We start from the raw sequence: 23,637 nt of genomic DNA, 5'->3' as shown, positions 1-23,637 counted from the left end.
TTCTGAAGCGTGTCGCATTTTCCTGAGCATGATCTGGCGTTTACATAATATTAAGCGCCTGACGCAGACGGCCCCTCTCCTGTCTGCGGCTGACAGCTTACTGACAAGCCACCTGGCGATCGCCAGCTCAACCCTAATTACCACGTTGTCCGCTAGGTGGCGGGGTCATACAATCCCAGTCAGGACAAGGGATTCTCATAATTATTATGCTATCATATTTCCCCCTTTTTAAAGTAATTTAAAAGCGCTATTGCACCAGTAATTTTTCGATTATCAGCGATTCCAGCCACCGCATCAGGGTCCGGATGGAGTCAGGGAGCGTATGCCCCGGTGACGTCACCGTAGTGTTGCAGATTTGTAACATTAGCGAGCCCGGACGATCTTACCTAACTTATACGGCCTTGATAAATACCGAGCCACTAACGGTTTATCAACATGACGGCCAAGTGACGACAAACCTTGCGCAGCTGCGACAAGAAAAAGTGTTTTCGTAGACGGCCATTTGCGAGTACAAGCAGATTTGATGACGACTAAATCCAATAAAGAAATTTGATTGGTTCTCATTTTCCGCGTACTTTCCGTTGATTCGTTGAGAGGATTTTGCTGATGAAAGCTAGCACATAGCTGAATACCCACTCTGCCAAGAGGGCGAATGATCGTAATGATCTTTGGCTGCAGGGGCCGCCGCGGATCACTGTGCTGGAACGAGGTCGACGGTGCGGTCACGTCAGGCCGGGGGAAAATACGGTGAGAACCCCGAACCCGCTTCGATTTTGAGGTTTGAGTGAATGTCTGTTTCCTATGTTCTCACGCATTCTAGGTCACTGGCTTGATGGATAGTAGATCTATCAAGCGTCTGTAAGTGGGGCGCAATCGAAGCGCTTCGACTTCAACTTTGGTATAGGATGATATCACATCAGATTTATCCTTTCCATGGTTGCTGATCAATCAGACCTATATCTTATTGGAAGTGTGAGATGTGGAATGAGTAGGGTATGTGTAGTAGTGACCATTGAAGTGACTGAAAGCCTCAGAAGCTTCAATTTTTTATTGCTCAATCCTCTTGCATTCTGACCTAGGTGGGGAGTGAAGGTGAGATGAAATAATTGCCAAAATTAATGGCTGGAGTTGATTTGGTTCTGCCTTATGAACAGTGCTAAAATCGGGTTTCATCTCCCCCCCCCATACCACCCAGAGGCTACGGACAATCGCATCGGACAGCGAAGAAAGTGCAGTCGTGTTTTTATCGACTCCTCCATCATTGGTCCTGGCATTCATCGTAACCGAGTCCCAGAGAACTCTTCCTAATTAAAATTGAGGTAGGTTAGCTCGATCGTCGGTCTGGCTCCGCTCTAGTCCTACATACACCTCCCAGCCTCGGGGCATGGGAATGTTATCGCAGTGCCGGTTGTTGCGCAAGTCACCGTGATGGTGCAGTAGTCCGCCCTCTCGGCACCTGGCTCACGGACGGTGACCGTCCATGCGATGGCCCGGCGATCGAGTTTGCCCGTCACGCCAGATAGGATCGACAGTAGACGCACGGAGGTGACGTGACGAGGCTGCCCTCGAAGCAGGGACTGGGCCGGCCGACGGCTGGTTCTGGGCAGGGTATATAGAACAACGTTCTGGGTAACCGGAGGGATGGTGGGAGCTGAGAGACAGAGCCGCTGAAGAACCTACCCCAGTTCTTCTGTCGATCGTTATTTAGCCGGTGGACCGTGGAACCAATAGGCATTCAATAGTCATGTATTTACCAAAGCATTGTTGATTGGAACTTATTACCTTTCACTGTACTGTGGATGATAAAGTGGTCTCCTCGCGCGCTGCACGACCCGCACGACCCACGTCCCACAAGCTAAACCACGCCTTGCTCAACATTCCTTGCCCATACTAGCACCCCAGTTTGTCCTTGTGAGTGATGATGCCCGTTCTCTGCGGTTACGTTCGTCCCATGTTTTCGACGCCACCCGCCGAGACGCCCAGCCATCACGCGCAGCCGCGGAAAATCGGTTTTCGTTTCAGTTATAGGCCTGGAAACTGGGTTGCTCACTCATCCTTAGCCGAACGCCGTTTCTAGTCGTTACCATGGGAGCCAATATCAATTATATCAACTGCGAGATGTTACGGCCCGTGCGCTGTGAAGACTGGCTGTGGAGGAAGGTCCATGACTGAAAATTGATCGATTGTGAAACTGTTACATCATGTCCGACTGCGTGGTCGCCGGGCCCGTCTATTTTATAGTTGCTGTGAGGGTAGTTGGTGCTTATTAATGTCTCATTAGGCGGGGTGCCTGAGGCCTAGCGAAGGCGAAACTGCATCGAGCTGCTCGCTGGTGAATTTCAATCACGTTCAGATTCTCGCGGAGTATGTAATCGTGGTCATCATGATAGAACGTTTACCGTGTGCTCGCCCTAAATTATGTTCCGTTTTGTTTTATAGCATATCGCTGGGTGATAAAGAATGGTCGCAGTTTGTCTTTACGGTAAAACTGTCAGTGATAAACTGTAAATTCAGACGCCTCAATGAACTAACGATAATTCACCCTCCGTTGCAGGTCAGCATTCGCAGCAAAGCAGTAATCTCCGCAGCATAACCGACCATGTCTGAAAAGTAAGTGTTCACCTCCTGTCGATATGACGCGTCATTAACACGGATCTGGAGCGATTATGAAACTGCTCACGAGTCGAGGGGCGGCGATTACGATTGATTACGATCGCCGACTGCCGTCCTTTCTCTCGGCTGACGGCCGGGCTGAATTTCTCCTCGGGAGGGTACTGGAGTGACCGTAGGGGTTCTGAGACCGGTTCGCTGTTCATGGGCGAGCCACTGGCGTTATGATCCTGGAATTGAGGAATGGTGTCTATGAACGCTGATTGCTGGCGTTACTCTTTTGATTCCGCCTGTCATGGGCTTTTATTGGATAAGCGCGCATTGGCTTTATCATTCGTTGTTTTGACAACACAGCTTTGGTCATATCGTGCTCGACAGTCGGCTAATTTTGGGATGCCTAAATGGGGACAACTTCTGCTGTCCATATCAGCCATGTCATGGCATTCTCATCCCGTCGTCAGCCTTTAACGGCCGCAGAACCCTGCACACCGGACTGACCTAACAAGTAACACATGTATTTCTCGCACCGCCCCGCCCCTCCAGCCACCCCGCCCCACCCTCATATACCAGCTGGCAGTCAGGAGGGAGTGTCTAGCGGGGAGGGAGGAGGGGAGAGGGAGGGGAAATCGGGTCGGGTCGGGTAGTGGCCGCTCTCGGCTGCCGCTCTAGAAAGCGGCGCTGACCACCGCCCTACCCGCGGCGGCGGTGGGCCGAGGTTGGCACCCCTGCCTCCCTCAGAGATCGCGACGCTCGTAGGAACCGCTCAGGAGCCTGGTGGTAGCCATTGGAAAGGGGGCGTCGCTGAAGAGTCAGAAAGTCCGTAATGAAACGCGATAGAGCATGGATTGTAACTGAGAATCTGGGATGAGCAGGCTTCTCATGGTGCGACTCCATGAGAGCAATGTGCTTTCGGATTTTGCCACCTGATGGCTAAATTCGAAAGGGCTTTGAATTGGCCTGATGATTTAGATTGCATGTCATAGGAATAATGACTGGAGATTAGGCTAAGTGCGCAATGGACAACAGTGCGACCGTATGTCCATTGTGTATGTCCATTAACTCTCACTTCTCCGGTCAGAAACGAGCGATGAAAGTGCCGTCATGTACACACCTTATGGGCCATTAGTCGACCTCTTGGCGAATAAAACTATCTGAGGCTGCACTGTTTGGACGCAGAGTGTCTTTGTTCCTACCAGCCATCTCTGGTGCGAGCTCCCCGGCAGAAATGTGACGAAACTGCTCCGGGCAGTTAGGAGCGCCGCGTTACCGTGACCTCACGGGGAAAGTGTACGTCACGCCGTGACGCTGGCACTCTGTCTGTATGTCTGTCTGTCTGTGTGGCGTCACCGCCCGCTTTTACAGTCCCGTAGGCGCAGACACTGGCGATGTATTGCAACACTGCAAACCATGGGCGACGATCACAGATGGGTTGTTTTCGACCACTGCCGATGGTGTGGAGGAATTCACAGCGATCTCTGCCATATCGCAGTGCCTGCATGTAATCCCGCAGCAGGAAACCGGCATGATCAGTGCTGTGAGCTGCGATGTCTGCCTCCCCCCCCCCCCCCCTGTGTGATAGCCGGAATGTGGTAAATGCCTACTAGTGATGCAAATTTTGAAAATGGGCTCGATATCTCAGAAAGCTGAGGTAGGTTTTATAATAGAGGCCGGAGCTTGGTAATGATGTTTTCGGTTAGAATGGATAGCCTGGCCACGTGACTCAGGACTTCAAAAATTGCTACAGGCTTAACACCTTCGGAAGCTTCATTGCCGAACTCCTGCCGAATTATGTTTTCACGAAGAAGTAAGTATCTCAATCGCATGTCTAGTGTCTACTTACACCGGACAATCCAGACCTCGCTACCCAGGCAAACCGGTGCGCTTATGACGCACTGGGGAATTTGGATGCGTCACATCTGCTCATAACGTCTCTTCTGTTTGCTGAATACTATTCGGTGCTGTGATGAGCAGTGCGACCATTTTCAGACGGCGCACAGGGCCATAGTTCGTTAAGAATACCTGTTGCCGTCAACGCATGAGATGTGGCTATGGAATCATCCAAACCTTTAACTTGATTGTGAAAGCCGTATTTTAACGAGCTGAGGCGCTCGTTTTTAGTTCCAGAAGGAATATATCACTCCACTGATCACCTAGCTACTGAACCAGCTCTGGGGTATGAATGAGTGGTATGTAAATGATATCGTTTTAACGAGGTGGCCCGTGTGGGCCGAACTGGCGACACCGGAGGGTGGTGCAGTTCGCTGCTCCTCTGATTAACACCGTCGGTGACCTGACCTCAAAGGAACCGGACGGCGGCGGTAAACCCGGCGCGGGAGGCGCATACCACCCCGTCGGCCGGGATGGTTTTTATCGGGCTGCCGGAGCGGGCAGGAGAGAGAATGTTTAATCAAGCGGCCTGGCCGGCTCGTCTGCTCGACTGAGTTAGATGGCCTTGGACTGAGTTACCTGTCCGGCTGTGCTGTCATGAGATTCAGCTCGTAGCTTCCATGGGTGACCAGTGGTGGCGGGTCTGCGTGTTGGACGGCAGGGGAGATCTAGACCGGGGACCTCTGAGACACGCAGTCGAGAGACCCAGCAGTGTGTCCGCAGTTAGAGACGGGGATGTGTCGCCCACCCGCCGGGATGCCGCCGGAGCCGGGAAGGTTTACTGGGGAGATAGGTATCCGAACAAGGGCTGGGGCAATTCAGGCATGGTTTGGTAACAGGAGACGTCGACAATATCAGTGTTCACTGTTCAGGTGTAGCAAAAACAATGTACTATAGCTGTAGTTGCTGGGCAGCAGACTTCCTCACTTCGATTTCCTTTTTTATCTGCTCGAAAACATTGTCATTTTGTTTGTCCCTTATGTTGCATCCATCTCCATGGTAATCATAACTGGATAATTACCACTATCGCACAACACTCTTGCCGGCTGCTGCCAATAAGGGTAATGTCAGCGATGCCAATGGGGATTCGCCAAAGCGGTCATTGCCCCTGGACCCCCTCCACCGCCGACGCCGCCACCACACGTTCCAGGTATCATCGATCGAAGTGCCCCGCCCCTCCCCATCCACCGCCTTTGTTGTGCTGGATTAGCATCGATATGCCAACAGTGAATCGTCGTCGGGCATACCTGGGCTGAACGCCAGTAGAGCTCTGCTGTCTATAGGAGGACCTGTGCCCGGTCACAGACGGACAGTGACGGGGAGTCTTGACTCGCTCGGTGGTGACGGAGGCGGTTGGAGCGGTGTTTGAGGGAATTGTTTGTGGAGTTGTGACCTTGGCTGGATGACGGCGAGGGCGTGCTAAGTGGACACAAGGAGTGGCATGTCATTGTGGACGGTATACAGTGGGGGAACCTCGCCTGCAAGGTGACTCTAGAAGACTGGTCCGCGTCGGTGTAGCTAGGCCTACGGCATATATCTGCAATCTGCATGATGTGTGGAATAATGAAGCAGTGGCGGTATTACGAGAGCTTGGATGTGGAGGACGGTCTCCGCGCTCGTTTGTAACCGTGCGAATTGATCGCCGCATTCCTGTCCCCTCCGAGTGACCAGCCCGCCTCGTCTGCCCACCACCGGCCGTGGACCAAAGCCACCGTGTTCCGGTGTTTACTGCCGCCGTGCAGCGGGCCGGACAAATTAGAGTGGCCACTTTCTCCGCGGCGTGTGCACGGGGACGCGGCCAAGCGTGGCAGCCCCACGGCCCGGCGCCGCTCCGGCTGTCCGCGACTCAGTGCCGACTGTCCGCGCCGTGGCTCCGCCCGGCTCCTGGCTCCCCGGGGCTCCGTCTGGCTCCGTGTGTGTGTGATTTAGCTCCCGTTGGCTCGGCTCCGTCCGGTGCGTTTGGTGTAGTGGTTGATTGCCGCTGGTGTGACCTCTGGTGACCTCGGACGGTGGCCGTGACAGCTCGTTGAGAGCGGCGAGTGGCGTCAGTACAGATAACTGGCTGGTCTAATAGTGCAACTTCTGGATTCCCAGCATGGGTAATGTCATCTCCTGCAAGCGGAAGCCGTCGACGGTGTTGGCGCCGGCCACGTGAGTTCCCGTAGCGAGGTGGAGCTGGGCTGGCCGGCCTGAGAAGGGGAGCGGAACGCGGCCCGTGCTTCCCCGCGCTGTTCTAACTCCGCCGGACATGTGGCGTGTCTGGGTCGGGGTATTGTGTCTTGTTACACAATCGCAGGCACCTGTGAGCTTTCGTGATACGGGGATGTCCCGAGTTCTGAGCATATACCTATTGTGTTGTGATTCTGGATACCTACCATGCAAAGGTCAGGACTGAAATCCGGTTTTGGTCTGAAAAGTGCGACTCGTTTCATATTAGCCTGATGTGATTTGGTAACCTATACCCGTTGACCCCCGCCCCCTCCACGGCAATCCAGCCTGTCACCCGGGTATGTACCGTTTACGTTTTGACTGCTGACGTGGTACTCGACACAGCAGGAAGGGGAGGAAGGATTGACCTGGTAACACCGCCTGTCTGGTGGGCCGATGACGTGTCATGAGTGATCACCCAATCAGCGTTTAGGGCAGGCCGGAGACCGTCGGGTCAGCACGTTTTGTGATGAGTCGGTCGGCGACAGGGTCCAGGCAAAAACGGAGACGGTCAGTTAAACCGTGGCAGACCAGTTATTTGCTGTTTACGGTCGATGAGTTAGCGACAGACGGGGTAAAACGGTATCTGACGCAAGCTCGTCTGGCCAACTGACCTGTTCCCAAATGAATAGGCCAAAATCGTCCGGTAATATCAATGGCGACATCTATGTATGGTGTGGCTAGAACACCTTTCAAAGTTCGGTTCGTTGATTTGAAGCTTGCTCGTTTTGTCTGATCTTATGACCCATGACTTTGTGGATACTGAAACATGGATAAAAAACAATAGATAATTTAATGGTATGAGGCACTTGTAATGTTTGAGTGACCGAATGTACGACTGCAAGTTTAGCTAGCCATGTTGAGTGGACATCGCCATGCACACGACCCACCTCTTTCGACGATCCTCTGTTTTCGTTATAAAATATTGTCCATCGGCGGTACCGCCCCAGCTCCCGACTAACTCGCCCCTCCCCCCTCTCCCCTCAGGGCGGACATCGCTCTGATCGGTCTGGCCGTGATGGGCCAGAACATCATCCTCAACATGAACGACCACGGCTTCGTCGTGTGCGCCTACAACCGCACAGTGGCCAAGGTGGACCAGTTCCTGGCCAACGAGGCCAAGGGCACCAACATCATCGGCGCCCACAGCATGAAGGAGATGGTTGACTCACTGAAGAAGCCGCGACGCGTCATGATGCTCGTCAAAGGTGGGTGGGAACCAGATGAACGCGCCTGGGTCGAGCGGGAGCGTTTAGAAGCTGTTGACTAATGACTGTGACGAAACACTACTACTCACTATAAGAACACCACTACTCACTATGGTAGTGAGTAGTGGAGTGGTGTTTGGTAGTGGTGGTGACGGAGGATTCTGACGGTTTCAGATTTAGCCTTCGTTGGTTCGTTGGATCTGTGATAAATAACATCAGTTGCCTTGAGCGTGCCATGCCGGGCGGCAAACTATCCAGTTTCTGTGGATTGATGACTGCTTTATGGACTACCGCGGCTAATTTCGACAGAACCTATCTATGGGTGCGAGGTTGATTGATGGATCTGTGTGTGGGCATTGAGGGCATATATGGCGCAAGCTCATCAAACTCGCACGAGCGATACAGGTGCCTTATTTTCATCAAACTCGCACGAGCGATACAGGTGCCTTATTTTGTCTGATATAACACTTATGTTCTCTTGTTTGTCCATTTATTCACAGTAACGTTTCATGTACGTAATGAGTGCATTGCCAGATTTATTCTCATTTGCACTCCGCAACACATTTAAGTGCAAGAAAAATGCGCAACTGCTTTCCTCTGCCCGTCGCTGGACGCTCCTCCCTGACCTTGCCTAAGCCATGCCTGCCCGAGCCACCAGCAACGTCCACCTCGAACGTGACAAACATCCTCTTTCACCTCCAATTGGTGGATTCCGTCAGCTGTGACGCTCGCTTTCTTCGCTGGCTGTGGCGGCCACTTTCCACCTGCTGCTACTAGTCCACGCCGCGATAATTCGATGACTACCTACCGCTGGCTGTCGTCACCCCCTCGAGCGATGACGGCGGTCACGCCGGTGGGGGTGATGACGGCGGTAGCGGTGGCCGACGGACTCGTGGGACAGCTTTAGGTGGGTTGGTGGTGTGATGGTGGTCAGTTGGTCACGGAACTGAGACGTGTTCTCCGCCGCGCTGGACCCATGGCAACCACATGCCGTTCACGGTTTGGGGTTGTGACGGACGGCTAAGGCAGTGTTTATGTTAGCTCCGGGCGGCCAGAGTCAGCGTCATAGCTGATAGCATCGTCAGTTACATCCATGACCATTTTTAAACTGTTGTGTCTTTTCCCATACTGCCCAAACTTTTCCACTCTGAAGACAGGAAAACAGACAAACAGGCACACAGAAGGAGTTATCCAGAATGAAGGGAGAGTATCCAGACAGGCACGAGCATGAGCCAGATGCGACCAAAGCTGTAACTCCAACGTAACCCGACCGTCTGTCGCCGACGCTCGCTCCTCCTGCCTCCGCCGGATCCTGAGTCACCCCGGGTCATGAGTGACTGTTTTGACCTCTGCACCCGAGGTCACGACCTTACTGCACTGTTTCGGTTCCATTGAGGGTTGCCAAGGTGTCTTTCAATCGCGAGGCGCTTATAGTCACACATGTATCATCTGGTCTTCTCACACTGTTCCATACCTGTTCACATCATAACTCATTCGCCGCTTGCAAGCGGCCACAAGCACGCTGGTTTTTCGCATGTTGGCGCTATGGTCGCCCTTTTTCACGCCGTGGTTTTACTTTTTCTGCTCATGATTATTCACTCGTTCAACAGGCGTGTCGCTTCAGTGCTACGTTGATCTCATTTGAGTGTAAGTAGACTGCAGACTGACTAGGTCAATTTCGATGTCGAAGGATTAAATCCCCGGGAAAAATTGGATCGTGTGGCATTGTCTGCTACCTTTTTTAGCTCTCTACCTTTATACCCACCAGTTTCCTCGGGAGTTGTGTTTTGTGGCATTGCTGCATCTGCATTCAGTGAGCCATGTGATCACTTTCACAGCTGCTGGCTAGGCTAACTTTGGAAAGCGTCCAACAGCCGCCTACCCACTACCTTGCAACAGCTGAGTACTCTAATGGACCCATCCAAGGCCCCAGAATGGCCACATATAGTCTACACTCGGTCTCCGTAGCTGTCATTGTGATCGAACACAGGTGGTTTGCGGCTCCCCGATGCCCGTCAGTCTCGGGCGCGCTCACTGCACAGTTTGTGGTGACTTTCTCTCCGTCGTCACTCGTTTGTGGGTACAGATGCATGGCGTCACGGCGCCGCGCGCGTCACGGTCGTGACGGTCCGTCAGGGGGGCTCGTGATGCCGTGACGCCGCCTGTGACGGCGGACCGTTACTGTGTCACGAGAGTGGCGGGCTCGGGCGGGTTTCTCCTGTTGCGCTGTCGTTCTGTGGCCTTGAGCTCGGTGGCGTGTGTTGCGGGAACGGTAATTAGTGTTTGTCTCAGTTCCCTGGTTTTCCGACAATTGACGTATTATTGATCGAATGCGAGGGTCCATATTCTCCTGTTTTGCAAACACTCATCATTATGTCATGTCGTGCATTTCTTTTTGCGTGTTTTAATTAGCTGAAGTCACCGAAGCTGGGTGACGTACTCTGCCGGGATGTTACCTCAAAAGAAGATCAGTCACGATTCACGACTAGTCTGCCAACATTGCCGTGAAGCTGGTGTGGAGCCGTGGACGGGCGGACCGGTAACGCTCTGTGGTCGGCCCGGTCCGGCCCGGCGCGAGAGGCAACTTCCCGCGCCCGTGAGGCAACTTCCCGCGCCCGTGAGGCAACTTCCTGTGCCCGGTCCGATATGGCCGCCGGCGTCCCGCCACTTCCCTCCGCCGTCAGCAGCAGCTTGGCGGGAGGATAGGAAATGGCTACACTGTCCGCCCCACGGGACAGTCGCTCAGCATGAGAATAGGACGGGTGTCTGTTAGGGGTGCAACTAGTGGCGACGGTCCAAAACAACTGGCATTCCATCACATCGTTGTTTGTGGCATTGCGGTCCGATGTTATAGCCTTGTGTCTATCGTTGCCTGTAGGTTATTGGGTCCCTGAGATTGCGTGTCGATGCTTGATTTCTATCTTCCACTCTGCCCGTATGCGTCTGTCCCCGCCGGGCTGATCGTTTGACACAGCTGTAGCCCATGTCCCGACGGCAAGTGGTCTAAATCAGACCCATCAGGTCCGGCTGTGTCGACTGGGTCACCGCTTCTACGCCCTGGCTACAGCCGTACGGCTCCTAGTATTGTCCCATCCCTCTAGCCACACGCGTCCTATCTCGCCCCGTTTCGCTCTGTTTACCCTTCGGCCTTCCCATCTTTTTCTCCGCCTCGTCTCGTCCAGTTTCATTTTGTTCCACCGCACTTGGAGCTCGGTCCTCGGCACAGACCTGACCGACTCCATTCTTATCTCATAACGTCGGTCACGCCACCGTGGTCAGGTGTAGGTACAAATAAAACGTCTGGCCCGGTGGACGAGATAATGTGACCTCGTAATAAAGGGAAATTGACATTAAAGCATGTCAGACGTGCAATGTTGACCTGGCTTCGCCAATACGAGTAGACTGTTGAGAAACTGTTGGCTGGCAACGAGCGATCAGCCTACCTGGGTGATAGGTTTGATTGAACCCCTGACGTCGCTGTTTAGGTCCGTGTCGCACTACTCTAATGTCATTCAGCTTATCTAATCGCACAAGTGTCCACCTTCCGATCGAAGTTATGCCGTACACGTAGCCGTTACGCAATTGGTGTCTGCCTCTGGTGGCTCGTTTATCTAAACAAAGTTACTATCACCCCTCCCCCTCCTCCCACCGCCTATGACCCGTCTTCTCTCTTTTATCTCTTCTTTTTTTGCTTCAGTGCCTCCCTTCCTCCCTCCCCTAGTCCCTCTTCCTTCCTCGCCTCGCCACTCTGCTCACCCTCCCTCCCTCTTTCCCCTCCCTCCGTGCTCGCCCCTGGGTCAAGTGGGCGTGGTCATACAGTGAGGTCAGGCATGTGGGCGTGGCCCCACCATAGGCTGTAGGACGCCCCCGGCCAGCCACTACCTGACGTGTTGGAGATTAAAGACGCCCGATCGACACGATACCACCGTGAGGGCGCGGTTATAGTCTGGTGCTGGCTGGTGCTGCAGCTGGTGACCTGGAAATGGTGGCCGGGGTGTGGTGACCTGACCAGGAATGGTGACCATTGTCTGGAGTCGTGGAATGTTGACGGTTATTTGAACAGTACGATGGCCAATGTATGGTTTGATGAGGGGTTGATTTCGGAGATTAAGCGGTACCTTCCGTGGCGAACATGGTGGATTCGCCAGAAATGACTATGAGGCGGAGGTGGTGTCCATAGCCGGATAACATGTCCTGTCCAACGGGTCTGGGACGAAGACTGGCTACGTTTTTGCTGAGGCTGCGGGAGCGGACATCGCGCCATGAATAAAAAAGGCGTTTTTATATCCATGTCAGCAGGGCTTTATGTAATCTGAGCGTGCCTAACGACAAGTTATCCAGGCCAGCCGAAAATGCACAGCGCTGCAGTTTCATCAGTTCTGTGTTGCATTGGAAGCCCGTATGTTCGTTCATTTCAGCGCGGTACGGTTAGGATACTCGTGGTCTGCTACTCACGGCGTTTAGCAAGGTGGTTTGGAGGTCACGTGAGGAGCACTATTCGTCCGAGAGGAAAGGAGAGGATGGTCCGTACTCCGTGCCGTGCCGCGGGCGAAAGCCTGTAGACGCTGCCTCTGACTCAGCTAGCTCCTCTCAAAAGGGGTACGAATCGAGCTAACTAATCATGATCGACCGAAAGCTGGGTAGTTTGAAGAATCGGGCAAGGCTGTTTCAGCTCTGGCAGCGTCGGCGCCGGTTGTGGCCGCATTGTTCGTGGTCCGAAGTGACGCTAAAACGATCGTCATGGCTACGTCTCGTAACGAGCGTGACTGGCAGATTCGTGCGTCTGGATGTGGGCACCCAGCCAGCAGAACTGGTGTGAGCTAGATACGGTTCGTGGTGGTGGAACCTGTCGAAAAGATGAACGTGGTGCTGACAGACATTAGGGGCATGGTGACGGTTAAAGTTAAGATATGTGTGGTAAAGATAGTTATTGCTGATAGTATGATGATTGGAGAGACTCATGATAGGGGCAGATGAGCACAGGATGATGATAAGAGACAAGTGCGTGATAATACACGGAGATGCGTCCTAAGCGCCGAAACCTGCGTGACGACTGGCATCACGTGATGTCATGGCTGTCAGCAGTTGCGTGTCATCTCCCTCCGTAGACCTGTTGTCACCATGACGCGGTGTTTTGTAACGCTCACGGGACGGTGACGCGGGCCGTGACTGAACGGACAAACGTGAAGTTAGCGTGTCAGCTGGTAGCGCTGTGTCGTTAGGCGGTATGTACTTAGTGAGTGTTGTCTAACTACTTTTGGAGCGAGACGCTGTTGGCTGACCTCTTCCTTGTAGCTCTCTTTAGATAGATGCTTGTATTAGGTACCAAATGTCCATCACAAACTACCTGCTTCCCTCATCTCTGACTGTCTCCCCCCATATTGACCTACCTCTCCCCATCTGGCCTCTCCCCTCCCTCCAATCGCCCCTCTTTAACTCACTCTTCTCTCTCCCACAGCCGGTTCGGCGGTGGACGCGTTCATCGACCAGCTGATCCCTCTGCTGGAGAAGGGCGACATCATCATCGACGGCGGGAACTCCGAGTACCAGGACACGCGCCGGCGCTGTCAGCGTCTGGCCGAGCTGGGCCTGCTCTATGTCGGCTCCGGGGTGTCCGGGGGCGAGGAGGGCGCGCGCTATGGGCCCTCGCTGATGCCCGGAGGCCACCCGGCCGCCTGGCCGCATATCAAGCCCATCTTCCAGGTGTGTTAGGGGTATTGTCTGGATGAGTGAGGGGGATGCTGGTCTTTGGGGAGAGGAGATGGGTAGTGCTGCGGTGTGTCTAGTGGAAACTTTCGGTAATGTGTGGTTTATGACTAAACGTGCCTTGAGTCTTGAACTTAGACGATGTAAACACCTTGTCAGCTAGCGACCGGCATTAGAGGGTTGCGGTCCTTTTGCTTAAAGAAAAAATGTTTTGCCTACCTTCACCAAAACGTTTAAGTGATGAATTTGATGTATAACGTTTTTCTCGATGCATCATCTTCATACATGTACCATTTTTGCGTGATTTACATTTTACAACACATCCGACGCTCCCACGCCTCCCTGTGCAGGCGATCGCGGCCAAGTCTGGCTCTGACCCGTGCTGCGACTGGGTGGGTGAGGACGGCGCCGGGCACTTCGTCAAGATGGTCCACAACGGCATCGAGTACGGCGACATGCAGCTCATCTGCGAGGCCTACCACCTGATGCGCGACTCGCTCGGCATGAACCACGACGAAATGAGTCAGGTGAGTCGGATGAGGACTGAGGAGTCAGAAATGAGTCAGGTTTGTACGAAACGGATGTTACGGATGAGTGATGAGCTGAAGGGAATGAGTCAGTTGAGTAATGAGTTTAATGGTATGAGCCGTAAAATCTTGCCTCTGGGACGCCGAATGCTTGGGACTGGCTTCTGAATCGATGATGATTACTGGCAAATGAAACGTAGCTGGATGCAAGTTAGGGTGCAAGAGAGTGTGCCAATATGTAGTAACAAGGGACACGCCGGGCTAAATGTAGCATTTGTGAAAATGTTTTCAGTGTTCTTCCGCCTTTGGCGTTGTTGACATGTCGCTTGGTATGCGACGTTCTCAGTCGAACTGACGTAACTATTCCGTCAGTTATGTTTCACTTTCGGCGCGGCATGCCATCGGCATCACATGAACACGACTGTGGCGCGGGAACGCTGTACAACCGTCACAAAACATCGTCACGAACGGCGCTGTGACGTAAAATGGGCCGCTCGGTGACCGACAATGGCGAAAGTAACAATGGGATGTCTCGTGGTACCTCGTTACGAACAGTTTCTTCAGAATTGTATCACCACCGGGAGAGGCAATTCTCTTCATGAGACTAGTTTTGCTAGAAGAGCACGCTGTTAATATATTTTATTGAGACAGATCCCCTGGTCCACATCTGCGAATTACGGACCACTATGCGACGTACCTAAACTACAGATCGTTCCGCACCCCCGCCCTGCTAACCCACCCAGACAGAGTCGTAAACAACTCTGGCCGAATGGGTGCTCGTTTCGACCACCAGGGCGGTGGGTAGGTAACTATCACCAGTGATTGGATCTCAGACTAGGCGGAGAGACCAGGTGGTGCATACCCCTCGGACTTTGTGTGATGGTTTGAGTAGAGTGTGCAGGTCTACGCAAATGGGGAGATCGTCTGAGAGGGTGGAACATACTTCTGTGATCGTTAGGGGGATGTAAGCGAAGGAAGGAATCCAGGACGGTAGAATTTAGACTGAGGGTATGGTAGAGCTGCTGAGCGGCGAGCAGCTTTGGAATGATAGCAGCGGAGAAGGTGCGTTAGAGCACCGGGAGCAGATTCGGACCAGTTTCTGTGAGCAGTGACTGAAGCCGCGTGCGGTCTATTCAGGCACTGTAGACTCACACTGGGTGAATGGCGGTACGCCTGAATGGGAGAGCCCCTGAGTGAGTCCCGCGCTCTAAAACTGAATTTCCACCGCGTCGGCGGGGTCAGGGGTGAGACCGGGTCATGTCAGCCCTCCACGACTTCACCATAACTTATTCACCGCTCCCCTCCCTCCGGTGACCCGCTTCGTGCTCCGCCAATACCATATCTCTCTCCGTCACCGACCGGGTCTATGGAGGGTGGCCGGTCACGTGACTGGCTCCTGGCCGGCCGGTGCGGCCCGGTGGCCGGTCACGTGATCAGCCCCTGACCGTGGCCTAACTCACGGGATGGCCGTCGCCTGCTGGGGTGTTTGTTCGGCTGAGAGTTTTTGTGGCGTTGGGTGGGGATCACTAGCTGTCCGGGTTAGGGAGCACGGACGATGCATCAATTAAACCATGACTGTCGGTACTGTGTCACGAGTGGTTAGGCAACTGGAAATCAACAGTGTTTATGTAAGAGGATGAAATAGTTTGTTTGGGCTGTATCCAAGCTCAATCCTTACATTGCAAGATTTCTGCATCCAGCGCATGCTAGTGATGGGATCTCTCAATATAATTACTTGGAATTGCATCACGATTCAACCCAATAGCTCATGTTTTTCATAACAGTCATTTCATGGTAAATTTGCCTCATTGCTCCTTTTCCACAGTTCCAGTATGACATTGTACCCCGTCTCTAGTTAATCGGCTTTGCTCGAGCCATGGATTTTTCACAGCCACCAATCACACGCTCTTTTATCACTCCCCTTTCTCTTATTACCCCTTTCTTTCTCTCTCCCGGCAGGTTCTGAGCGAGTGGAACAGCGGCGAGCTGGACTCGTTCCTGATCGAGATCACGGCCAACATCCTCAAGTACAAAGACTCGGACGGCCAGCCGCTGCTGGAGAAGATCCGTGACGCCGCCGGCCAGAAAGGCACCGGCAAGTGGACGGCCATCTCGGCGCTGGACTACGGCGTGCCCGTCACGCTGATCGGCGAGTCCGTGTTCGCGCGCTGTCTGTCCAGCCTCAAAGACGAGCGGGTGACCGCCTCCAAACACCTCAAGGGCCCGGAGAACGCCAAGTTCAGCGGCGATAAGAAGGAGTTTATCGAGCAGATCCGGCAGGTGGGTGGCGGGACGTGAGGGGGAGCTTTTGCGGTAAAATTAGTGTGTGTAGTGTGTACCCATCAGATGCGAATACTAATATTCCTCATAGCCACTGTTAAGTGGCTTGCTATGTTAGTAGCCTTGTATTTATCAGCCCATGTAATGTGTTTTTTATTCTTCCCATTTTTTTTACTTCTTTAGCTAGAGAGCTCTGCATCTATCAGCTTCGTTTTGAAGAGTTATCTGCTCGCCCGCGCGTTATTCCGACAAGGGTATTAATTGCTTTTGCACCAAGATCAGGAACTGAAAGGCAGGCAGTAAGGTTGGGTTAGTACGGTATCACGCAGCGTCAATCACCGCTGTTTGTTCGCTGCTGTGGATTTGGAGGATGGCTGCAGAGTGATTTTTTTCCTCCTTGTCTAGCATGCATTCAACGCAACTCGCTGGGTTTTGTAGAGTAGATTCGCCGGGCAACTTCGTGCCATTGCACTATGTTTTAACTCTGGACCAAAACTGGCCAGGGCTCATAACTAAGAAACTATATGAGATACAGACGTGTTTTTGGGCTCAAACGAAACGTTGGAGACTAAGGATCATTTAAAGTGCAAAATGTGTCGGACCAGATGCTTATGTACTTGTTTATGACGTCACACGTGTCACGAAACATATAAAAATATTGTCATGTTCTAGCTATGAATGCACGAACATTTAGGTATCTATAAATTTATAATAATCGCAAGTCTTAGCAAGGCTCATCGACGAGGCAAGTCAAGTTTGGGGACATGACCTAGTTAATTAGCGTTGATGACCTCAGGTGACCTTGAATGTTCTTATACTTATAAGACTTATTCATATAGGACCTACAATCTTTATATTTATTTCAAAAACATTTTTAAACGTATGTTTTGATATCAACTTGATGTTAACCCGGTCTCCACTTTAGTAAGTCCAGAGTCTTGTATGTTTTACGTCACATGACGTCAGGGACGGATCCAGCTTATCCGTTTGGAGAGGGCAAATGTTTCCGACCCATTCGGCGACCCCGACCCACCGCCGCGCCGGTGACTTTACAACGCTTCACTACGTCTGCAACCTGCATGCGTGTAGTTCAGGGATTTCCATCTGTTATCAGCATACCGACCTAAATAATGAGCAGCGAGCGGTCAGCTCCATCCCTCAGAATGGTTGTGACGGAAAGACCTGCTTTTCGTCCAGATAGGCATCGACGCCGTATTATGTTTATCATCACCAAAAGCTTTGGGAGCGGAAAATGATAGTCTTGCCCACACGACTCAGCAATGGGGAGGGCAAATACCCTCTATGCCCTTCACTGGATCCGCCATTGCATGACGTGAAATGGTAGAATGTATCCCAAAACTTCTTACCAATTCCTATTGTATGGTGCGTTATGTAACATGCAACGTGCACGTAAAAGCACTTCATTGCCATACTAGTTAACTGACGCTTACTGCTGCAAACGGATACTTTTTCATAAAGGTGGACAGCACTAATGACACCATACCACCTACGTCGAACGTATTAATACTGACTGAAGAGGCCGATGGTAACCCTGCCGATCATCGTGATCAGCGATGCGTGCTATGGCCGGTCTCATACAGTCACTTTTCAGTTCACAGTCCCATCGCAAACTGGGCACAATGAATATTTTATTGCGCTCCATCAGGTACTAAAATATGTTTATAAACTATCAAGCAAGCATGTGTAGCGACCATACAGCTCCAGAGCCCATCTATGAATTTCCTGCAATAGCCATGGAGTGGAAAGTTCCTGTTATAGACCTATAGGTACTATTTACACCGATAATGCTGTTGATATTTAAGAAATGTATATTTCATAGGAATGCTAGCAGTTTTTGAATGAACAACTGTCACTCACCGACATTGTCCGGTCTCCGGTTCCGGAGACCCTTTGTTTTCTTCTCGCGACACATGAAAATGCAACTGGCACGTGTCGTGGGGGGTCGTGCCGTCAGCTGATTACGCCCCAGGGTACGGCAGGTCGCACACAGGTCGGCGACCTTCCATTGGCCACCAACTCGTCACAATAGACGAGAGAATGAACGAGGAGTACTAGCATTTTCCCTTAACGCACGCTAGAGCCCGTCCCATGGCTCAGCAGGAACAGACATGACTCATTCAAAAAAGTGTTCACCCCCAACCAGAGTTGGCCTGCGCTACGCTACGTTACGCACTACGTTACGCTACGTTTGCTTTTTTGGCCAAAACTACGATACCGAATTACGATACGTTATATATTGCTACGTTACTGAATTACGGTATTTGTTAATAAACGCAGCAACTTATTTTATCGTACTACGTTATGCAATATGTCATCATCCACTACCCAGTGGAAACGGTTAGTCTCTAGTAAGCCAAATACTGCGCACAATGATCGCCGGCTTTGCAGCATCGTCGGTGCGGCGGTGCCTACGCGCTACTCGCTAGATGCGCTGGAGCTGGACTTCCGACAGGGAATTCCCTGGGACTCCCCAGTGGGAAATCCCCGGTGTCGGTCCGGCCGGAAGAAAGACTCAGTGGTATTCATATAGCAGGCTTCTCATCCGTGTAAACGGCCGGAGGTCTGGTGACGATATGAGTAAACTGAAAAAATTATGTACCTTATACAAATACAGCTGACCTGAAATTGCTACCGAAACCATTTCGTAGTTCCTACGTTATTCTATTATTTTCCGTACCACGCTACCGAAACATCCCAATTACGCTACGAAACGGAACTGACAGCTACGGGTTACCGAAAACTTCAAAATAACGTAACGTAGGCCAACTCTGCCCCCAACACCGGCGCACTCAGGCGCAGCTGAAATTTTGAGGACATGTAGACAACTCCTTGACCTACAGTGTGGTGGTAGTCTGAGACCGTACACTAGCGTACATTTTTTTGTAGCTCTAAAAGAACATTTACATTTTTCAAAAAAGTGTGCCAATGTAAGGGCTGACGAAAATCAATAAATGTAACACCTATATGCATTATAATTATATAAATTATGACTCATTACAAAGCCAAAAGTTCGCGCTATCGATTGGTACCCAAATTATATAGTTTTGTCAATCCAAAGCTCGAAGATGTTGACGTGAAGCAAGGCGACTGTTTCTGCGCTTGTTCGCCGAAGTTTAGCTTTTGAGAGTTGTCTGACTTTGTTGAACTTTTTCAACCTTTTTAAAAGTAAAGAGAATAAAAGCTTCCGTCGTTAAAGATGCTCTGATCATTTTTGAACACGATAGTGGCCAAATGAAAACGTTTAAAAATAGTCGATATTTCGCGTCCTGGCCAGTTTTTGGCCGGAGTTAAAACACGGTGCATTGCTCTGCCAACAATATCGCTTGAAAAGATGGTCACGTTGACTGTTGTACACTTTGACATCAAAGAATGGATTAAATCCAGTTCCTGACCACCCTATATTATTTCTGGTCGACTTTGTATTCATGCATCGTACGGGCGGCATGCTTCATTAGTCTTGAGTTCGCTCGAATAACGAGTGAAAGCTGCCTGGCAAATGATAGTTACCGACTATTTATCGAATTGGTTCCCACTGTGCGGGAGTTTTGCTAATGAAATGGCCAAGTCTGCTACTTCCATAACACTGCAGGCGTTAAGTCGTATATCTCATCAACATCGCAGAGAGATTCTCTATCTGCCTTGACTTGCATATGTAATCTCCAGACCTCGCTGCTCCCAAAAGCCCTCTTGTACCATTGAACGTGACTGGCTGGAGTTCAGAATGGCCTCTTCAATAGAACTGGATACTCTGACCGTATAAAGCGACGGGTGCTCTGTAAAAAACGAGCAGCGCCGGTCACGGAACATTCTGGGTTAGCCCGCTGGGTGGGGCTGCTAGGACTGAGTTAGTGGGGTCGGTGGGTCCGAGTTAGTTTGAGCGAGTGGGCCCGAGTTGCTGGGGCGAGATTGTATATGGGTCGTTGTGAGTAAATGAGCCAGAGGGTGGTCTGATAAGGGAGTTCGTGGTTGCTCTGTGAGCTTGATGGAATGTTTGGTTGTTTTTGCAACAGCATGGTATGCGTGTTACGATCAACTGAATCGATTACCACACCAGAGCTTGCGACTGCGAGGCCTCATAAAGTGATATCCAGTCATGATTCAACTGGTAACAATTTGGCTTGTACAGTTAGTTGACTTAGTGACATGCTGTAATGTCCATGATTTTTATATTGGTATGTATACTATCCAGTTTCTGACCCACCCGTCACTGCTCTTTGTCCTCAGGCTCTGTACGCCTCCAAGATTGTGTCGTACGCGCAGGGCTTCATGCTGATGCGGGAGGCGGCCAAGTTGTTCAACTGGAACCTCAACTACGGCGGCATCGCGCTCATGTGGCGTGGCGGCTGCATCATCCGCAGGTGAGGGGACAGGACGAGCTTACATGGACACTGGCTGCACCATCCGTGGGTCAAGGAACAGAGAGGGTTTGTCTGGAGGTTAGAGGCAGTGGGTGCGAGTGCGACCCCCGATGGTGAGAGGTCGAAAGTCGGCCCACAAGTGCCACCTAGCGGTGTTCGGGGAAACTCAAAATGCGACTTGGAAGCGTTAGGTACGATATTGGTACCTTGCAAGAGGGGTTTTCATCTAAGATAACTCTGATACTCGCTGCTGCAATTATTGCTCATAGTAAGAAGGCTTGCGTCCTTTTGTTTAGCAGTGACCGTAACAAATGAGCTCGATAATAATTGGTTTTGGGCCAGGCTGTGGCGCTACCTATGAGCTCTGCGGATTCCTCAATAATTTTCCCTCGTAACTAAATGTTTCTACTCCCTCGTGTGTGCGTGCTTCTGACTGACGCCCCTCCCCCTGCCCACAGCGTGTTCCTCGGCAACATCAAGGAGGCGTTCGACAAGCAGCCGGACCTCTCCAACCTTCTGCTGGACGACTTTTTCCGCGAGGCCATCCACCGCTCCCAGTCGGCCTGGCGCGAGGTGGTGGCCACGGCCGTCCGGCTCGGCGTGCCGACCCCCTGCTTCAGCACCGCGCTGGCCTTCTACGACGGATTCCGCTCGGAGCGTCTGCCGGCCAACCTGCTGCAGGCTCAGCGGGACTACTTCGGCGCTCACACGTACGAGCTACTCAGCGAGCCGGGGAAGTTTGTCCACACCAACTGGACGGGCACCGGAGGAAATGTGTCCGCCTCCACCTACCAGGCCTAGGGAGCTGAGGGAGAGCGGAGAGGGAGGGGAGAGTGGTGTGAGGCGGCAGAGCGGCTGCGGCGCCCGGTGGAGGGGTAGAGGGAGACCAGAGAGCTTGGCGGCCAGGAAGAGGAAAGGAGGCACCTGAGATGAAATCACGGCTGGTTGGAACTTGACGGAACACGGCTGGAGCATGTCTGGAATGTTATGCGACGGACGAGGGAGTTGGGAGGGTGAGGGTTGTATGATTTCTTTGTTAGATGCGAGCTGGATGGTTTTACGTTCAGCCTATGCCCATTTCAGAGCAGGGCTCAGTAAAGTAAGATATATTTGGCTCAAGCCACTGCCCGAGAAACTAACTGAACGACTCAGCTGTTGAGTCTGGCGCAGCCTTGTTTGTACCGTTCGTTTTCTCCATTTTCACACATTCCAATCCGACCCGCCGTTCGTACGCCCCCTCTCGGTGTGTAGCTCGTCTCTGTTGTCGCTGGGGCAGCCTGTCACCTCTCTCTGTTACCTTTCTGACGGAGCCGCCATCGCTCGGCGCCCGGTGTCGGTTGTTGTCCTCCAGCTCCCGGTTGTGAGTTGTGAGGCCGGCGCGTTGTTGACTGCTTTATCGCGATATACTCGGATTGGTGCTCTGTCGATGGGAGGACGGTCTCACGTGATCTTTCTGTTTCGCTCGCGCGGTCTGTCTGTATCGTGAAGTGCGCGTGGTGTGTGCACGGCCGTTTGGTGAGGTCTGTTAGTTGGAGACGCCGCGAACAAAGTTATTATGAAATGATATAAGGATGGTCTATTGTATGAGGATGCAGGACCAATATTGAGATGTCCTCAAACGAAATGAATAAATATTTGTAAAACGCGTTTGATCTGTGTTTGGTGCTAACTGCTAGACACAATGAAATGAGCTCCTTTTTCCCGGTCATACGACTCGTTACAGCAATGTGATTTCATCTGGGTTTATCAACGTCACTGGTCTTGAAATCGTCTGCAACGTTAAAGCAGTCCTGTTGGCAATAATGGCAAAGACGCACCGTGCACCCTCATAAAGCTGCAGGGACAAAGTTCGGGATTGGTATATAATCTTTTTGCAGGTACTTACGACCTCGTGGAATTAAGGACCGAGACTGAAAGATGTTGCCGGTGTTTCGCGCTTTCCATTGCATTTTTATTCATGACAGCGTATTTCAGCTGCTGATTCGCCTGTCTGAAAAACATCGACCAATCGCTCGTCGAAACTGACACAATATTCACCCCACCTCATGTGCTAGTGCTGGAGATGCTTCCCGTTTGTAGTTCGCGCACCGGAGTAGTTGCCTTCGTGTCGTTGTCGCCCTCATTCAGGTTTACCGAATGTCTCGTTCTCCCAAAAACGGCTTCCAATACATTTACATCAATCGGTGGATTGAAAACACGAGAAATAAACACATCATGTATTTTATGTGGCGACAGTATTTGCAAACTATGTACAAACCTTGTGATCATGAATGCCTCGAAGAGAATAAGGACGATACCGCTATCTGGCAATGCTAAAGTTGGCAGGATACCCACTATACGTCGCACATTCACTCTTTGTTCGAGAAGCGCAAGCAACGCTAAAACTACTACTGATCTGCAGCCAAGGACGGAAGCTTGCTGGCTGAGCACACTGGAAACCTTAAAAACACTGCCTGTGAGAAACACGCCAGCTTGAATAAAACTGATATGGATAAGTACAAACAAATTCTACCCTTAAGAGTAGAACCAAAATGGAGATCAAAACTACGGAATATAACCAGCAAACACAAAGGTCGCCCGAAAAAAGCCAGCCGATCGCACCAAGTTAAAACCAAGTTATTTTGTAGAAGGTAGCGTCTAAATATGAGCTTTCGCTTTGTACACGGGCGCAAAGGGGTATCTCAATGCAAACAGCAACACAATGTCACAGCTAAACTAGAAGACATCCACAAAATAGGCTGAACATAGTCACACGACTGGAAGACTGGACCCAAGCCACACATTAGGTCCCTCTTCAAACAGTCACAGACAGACACAGACACAAACCACAGT

At 51.7% G+C, this 23,637-nt stretch overlaps 1 protein-coding gene across 1 annotated transcript; it reads left to right on the top strand.

Annotated features, from left to right (window-relative positions):
- Positions 1–515: 515 nt before the first annotated feature.
- On the top strand, positions 516–22,452 carry LOC122378448 (6-phosphogluconate dehydrogenase, decarboxylating-like). Its single transcript, XM_043359528.1, has 8 exons — positions 516–747; positions 2,555–2,610; positions 7,693–7,913; positions 13,372–13,616; positions 13,970–14,146; positions 16,106–16,426; positions 20,672–20,805; positions 21,264–22,452. Exons 2-8 carry the CDS (start codon positions 2,600–2,602, stop codon positions 21,604–21,606), a joined length of 1,452 nt encoding a protein of 483 aa, XP_043215463.1. The 5' UTR covers positions 516–747; positions 2,555–2,599; the 3' UTR covers positions 21,607–22,452.
- Positions 22,453–23,637: the final 1,185 nt, after the last annotated feature.

The sequence above is a fragment of the Amphibalanus amphitrite genome, unplaced genomic scaffold (assembly GCF_019059575.1).
Source record: "Amphibalanus amphitrite isolate SeventyFive unplaced genomic scaffold, NRLGWU_Aamphi_draft 000059F_arrow, whole genome shotgun sequence".
Taxonomy (NCBI): domain Eukaryota; kingdom Metazoa; phylum Arthropoda; class Thecostraca; order Balanomorpha; family Balanidae; genus Amphibalanus; species Amphibalanus amphitrite.
Note: the sequence above shows the minus strand (reverse complement) of the source record. Positions and strands in the feature narration are given on the sequence as shown.

What these genes read in the sequence shown, in the direction of transcription:
- LOC122378448 (XM_043359528.1), top strand. An exon ending in CGTCATGATGCTCGTCAAAG is followed by an intron (nt 7,914 to 13,371) that starts GTGGGTGGGAAC and finishes TCTCTCCCACAG; the next exon opens with CCGGTTCGGCGGTGGACGCG. An exon ending in ACCACGACGAAATGAGTCAG is followed by an intron (nt 14,147 to 16,105) that starts GTGAGTCGGATG and finishes CTCTCCCGGCAG; the next exon opens with GTTCTGAGCGAGTGGAACAG.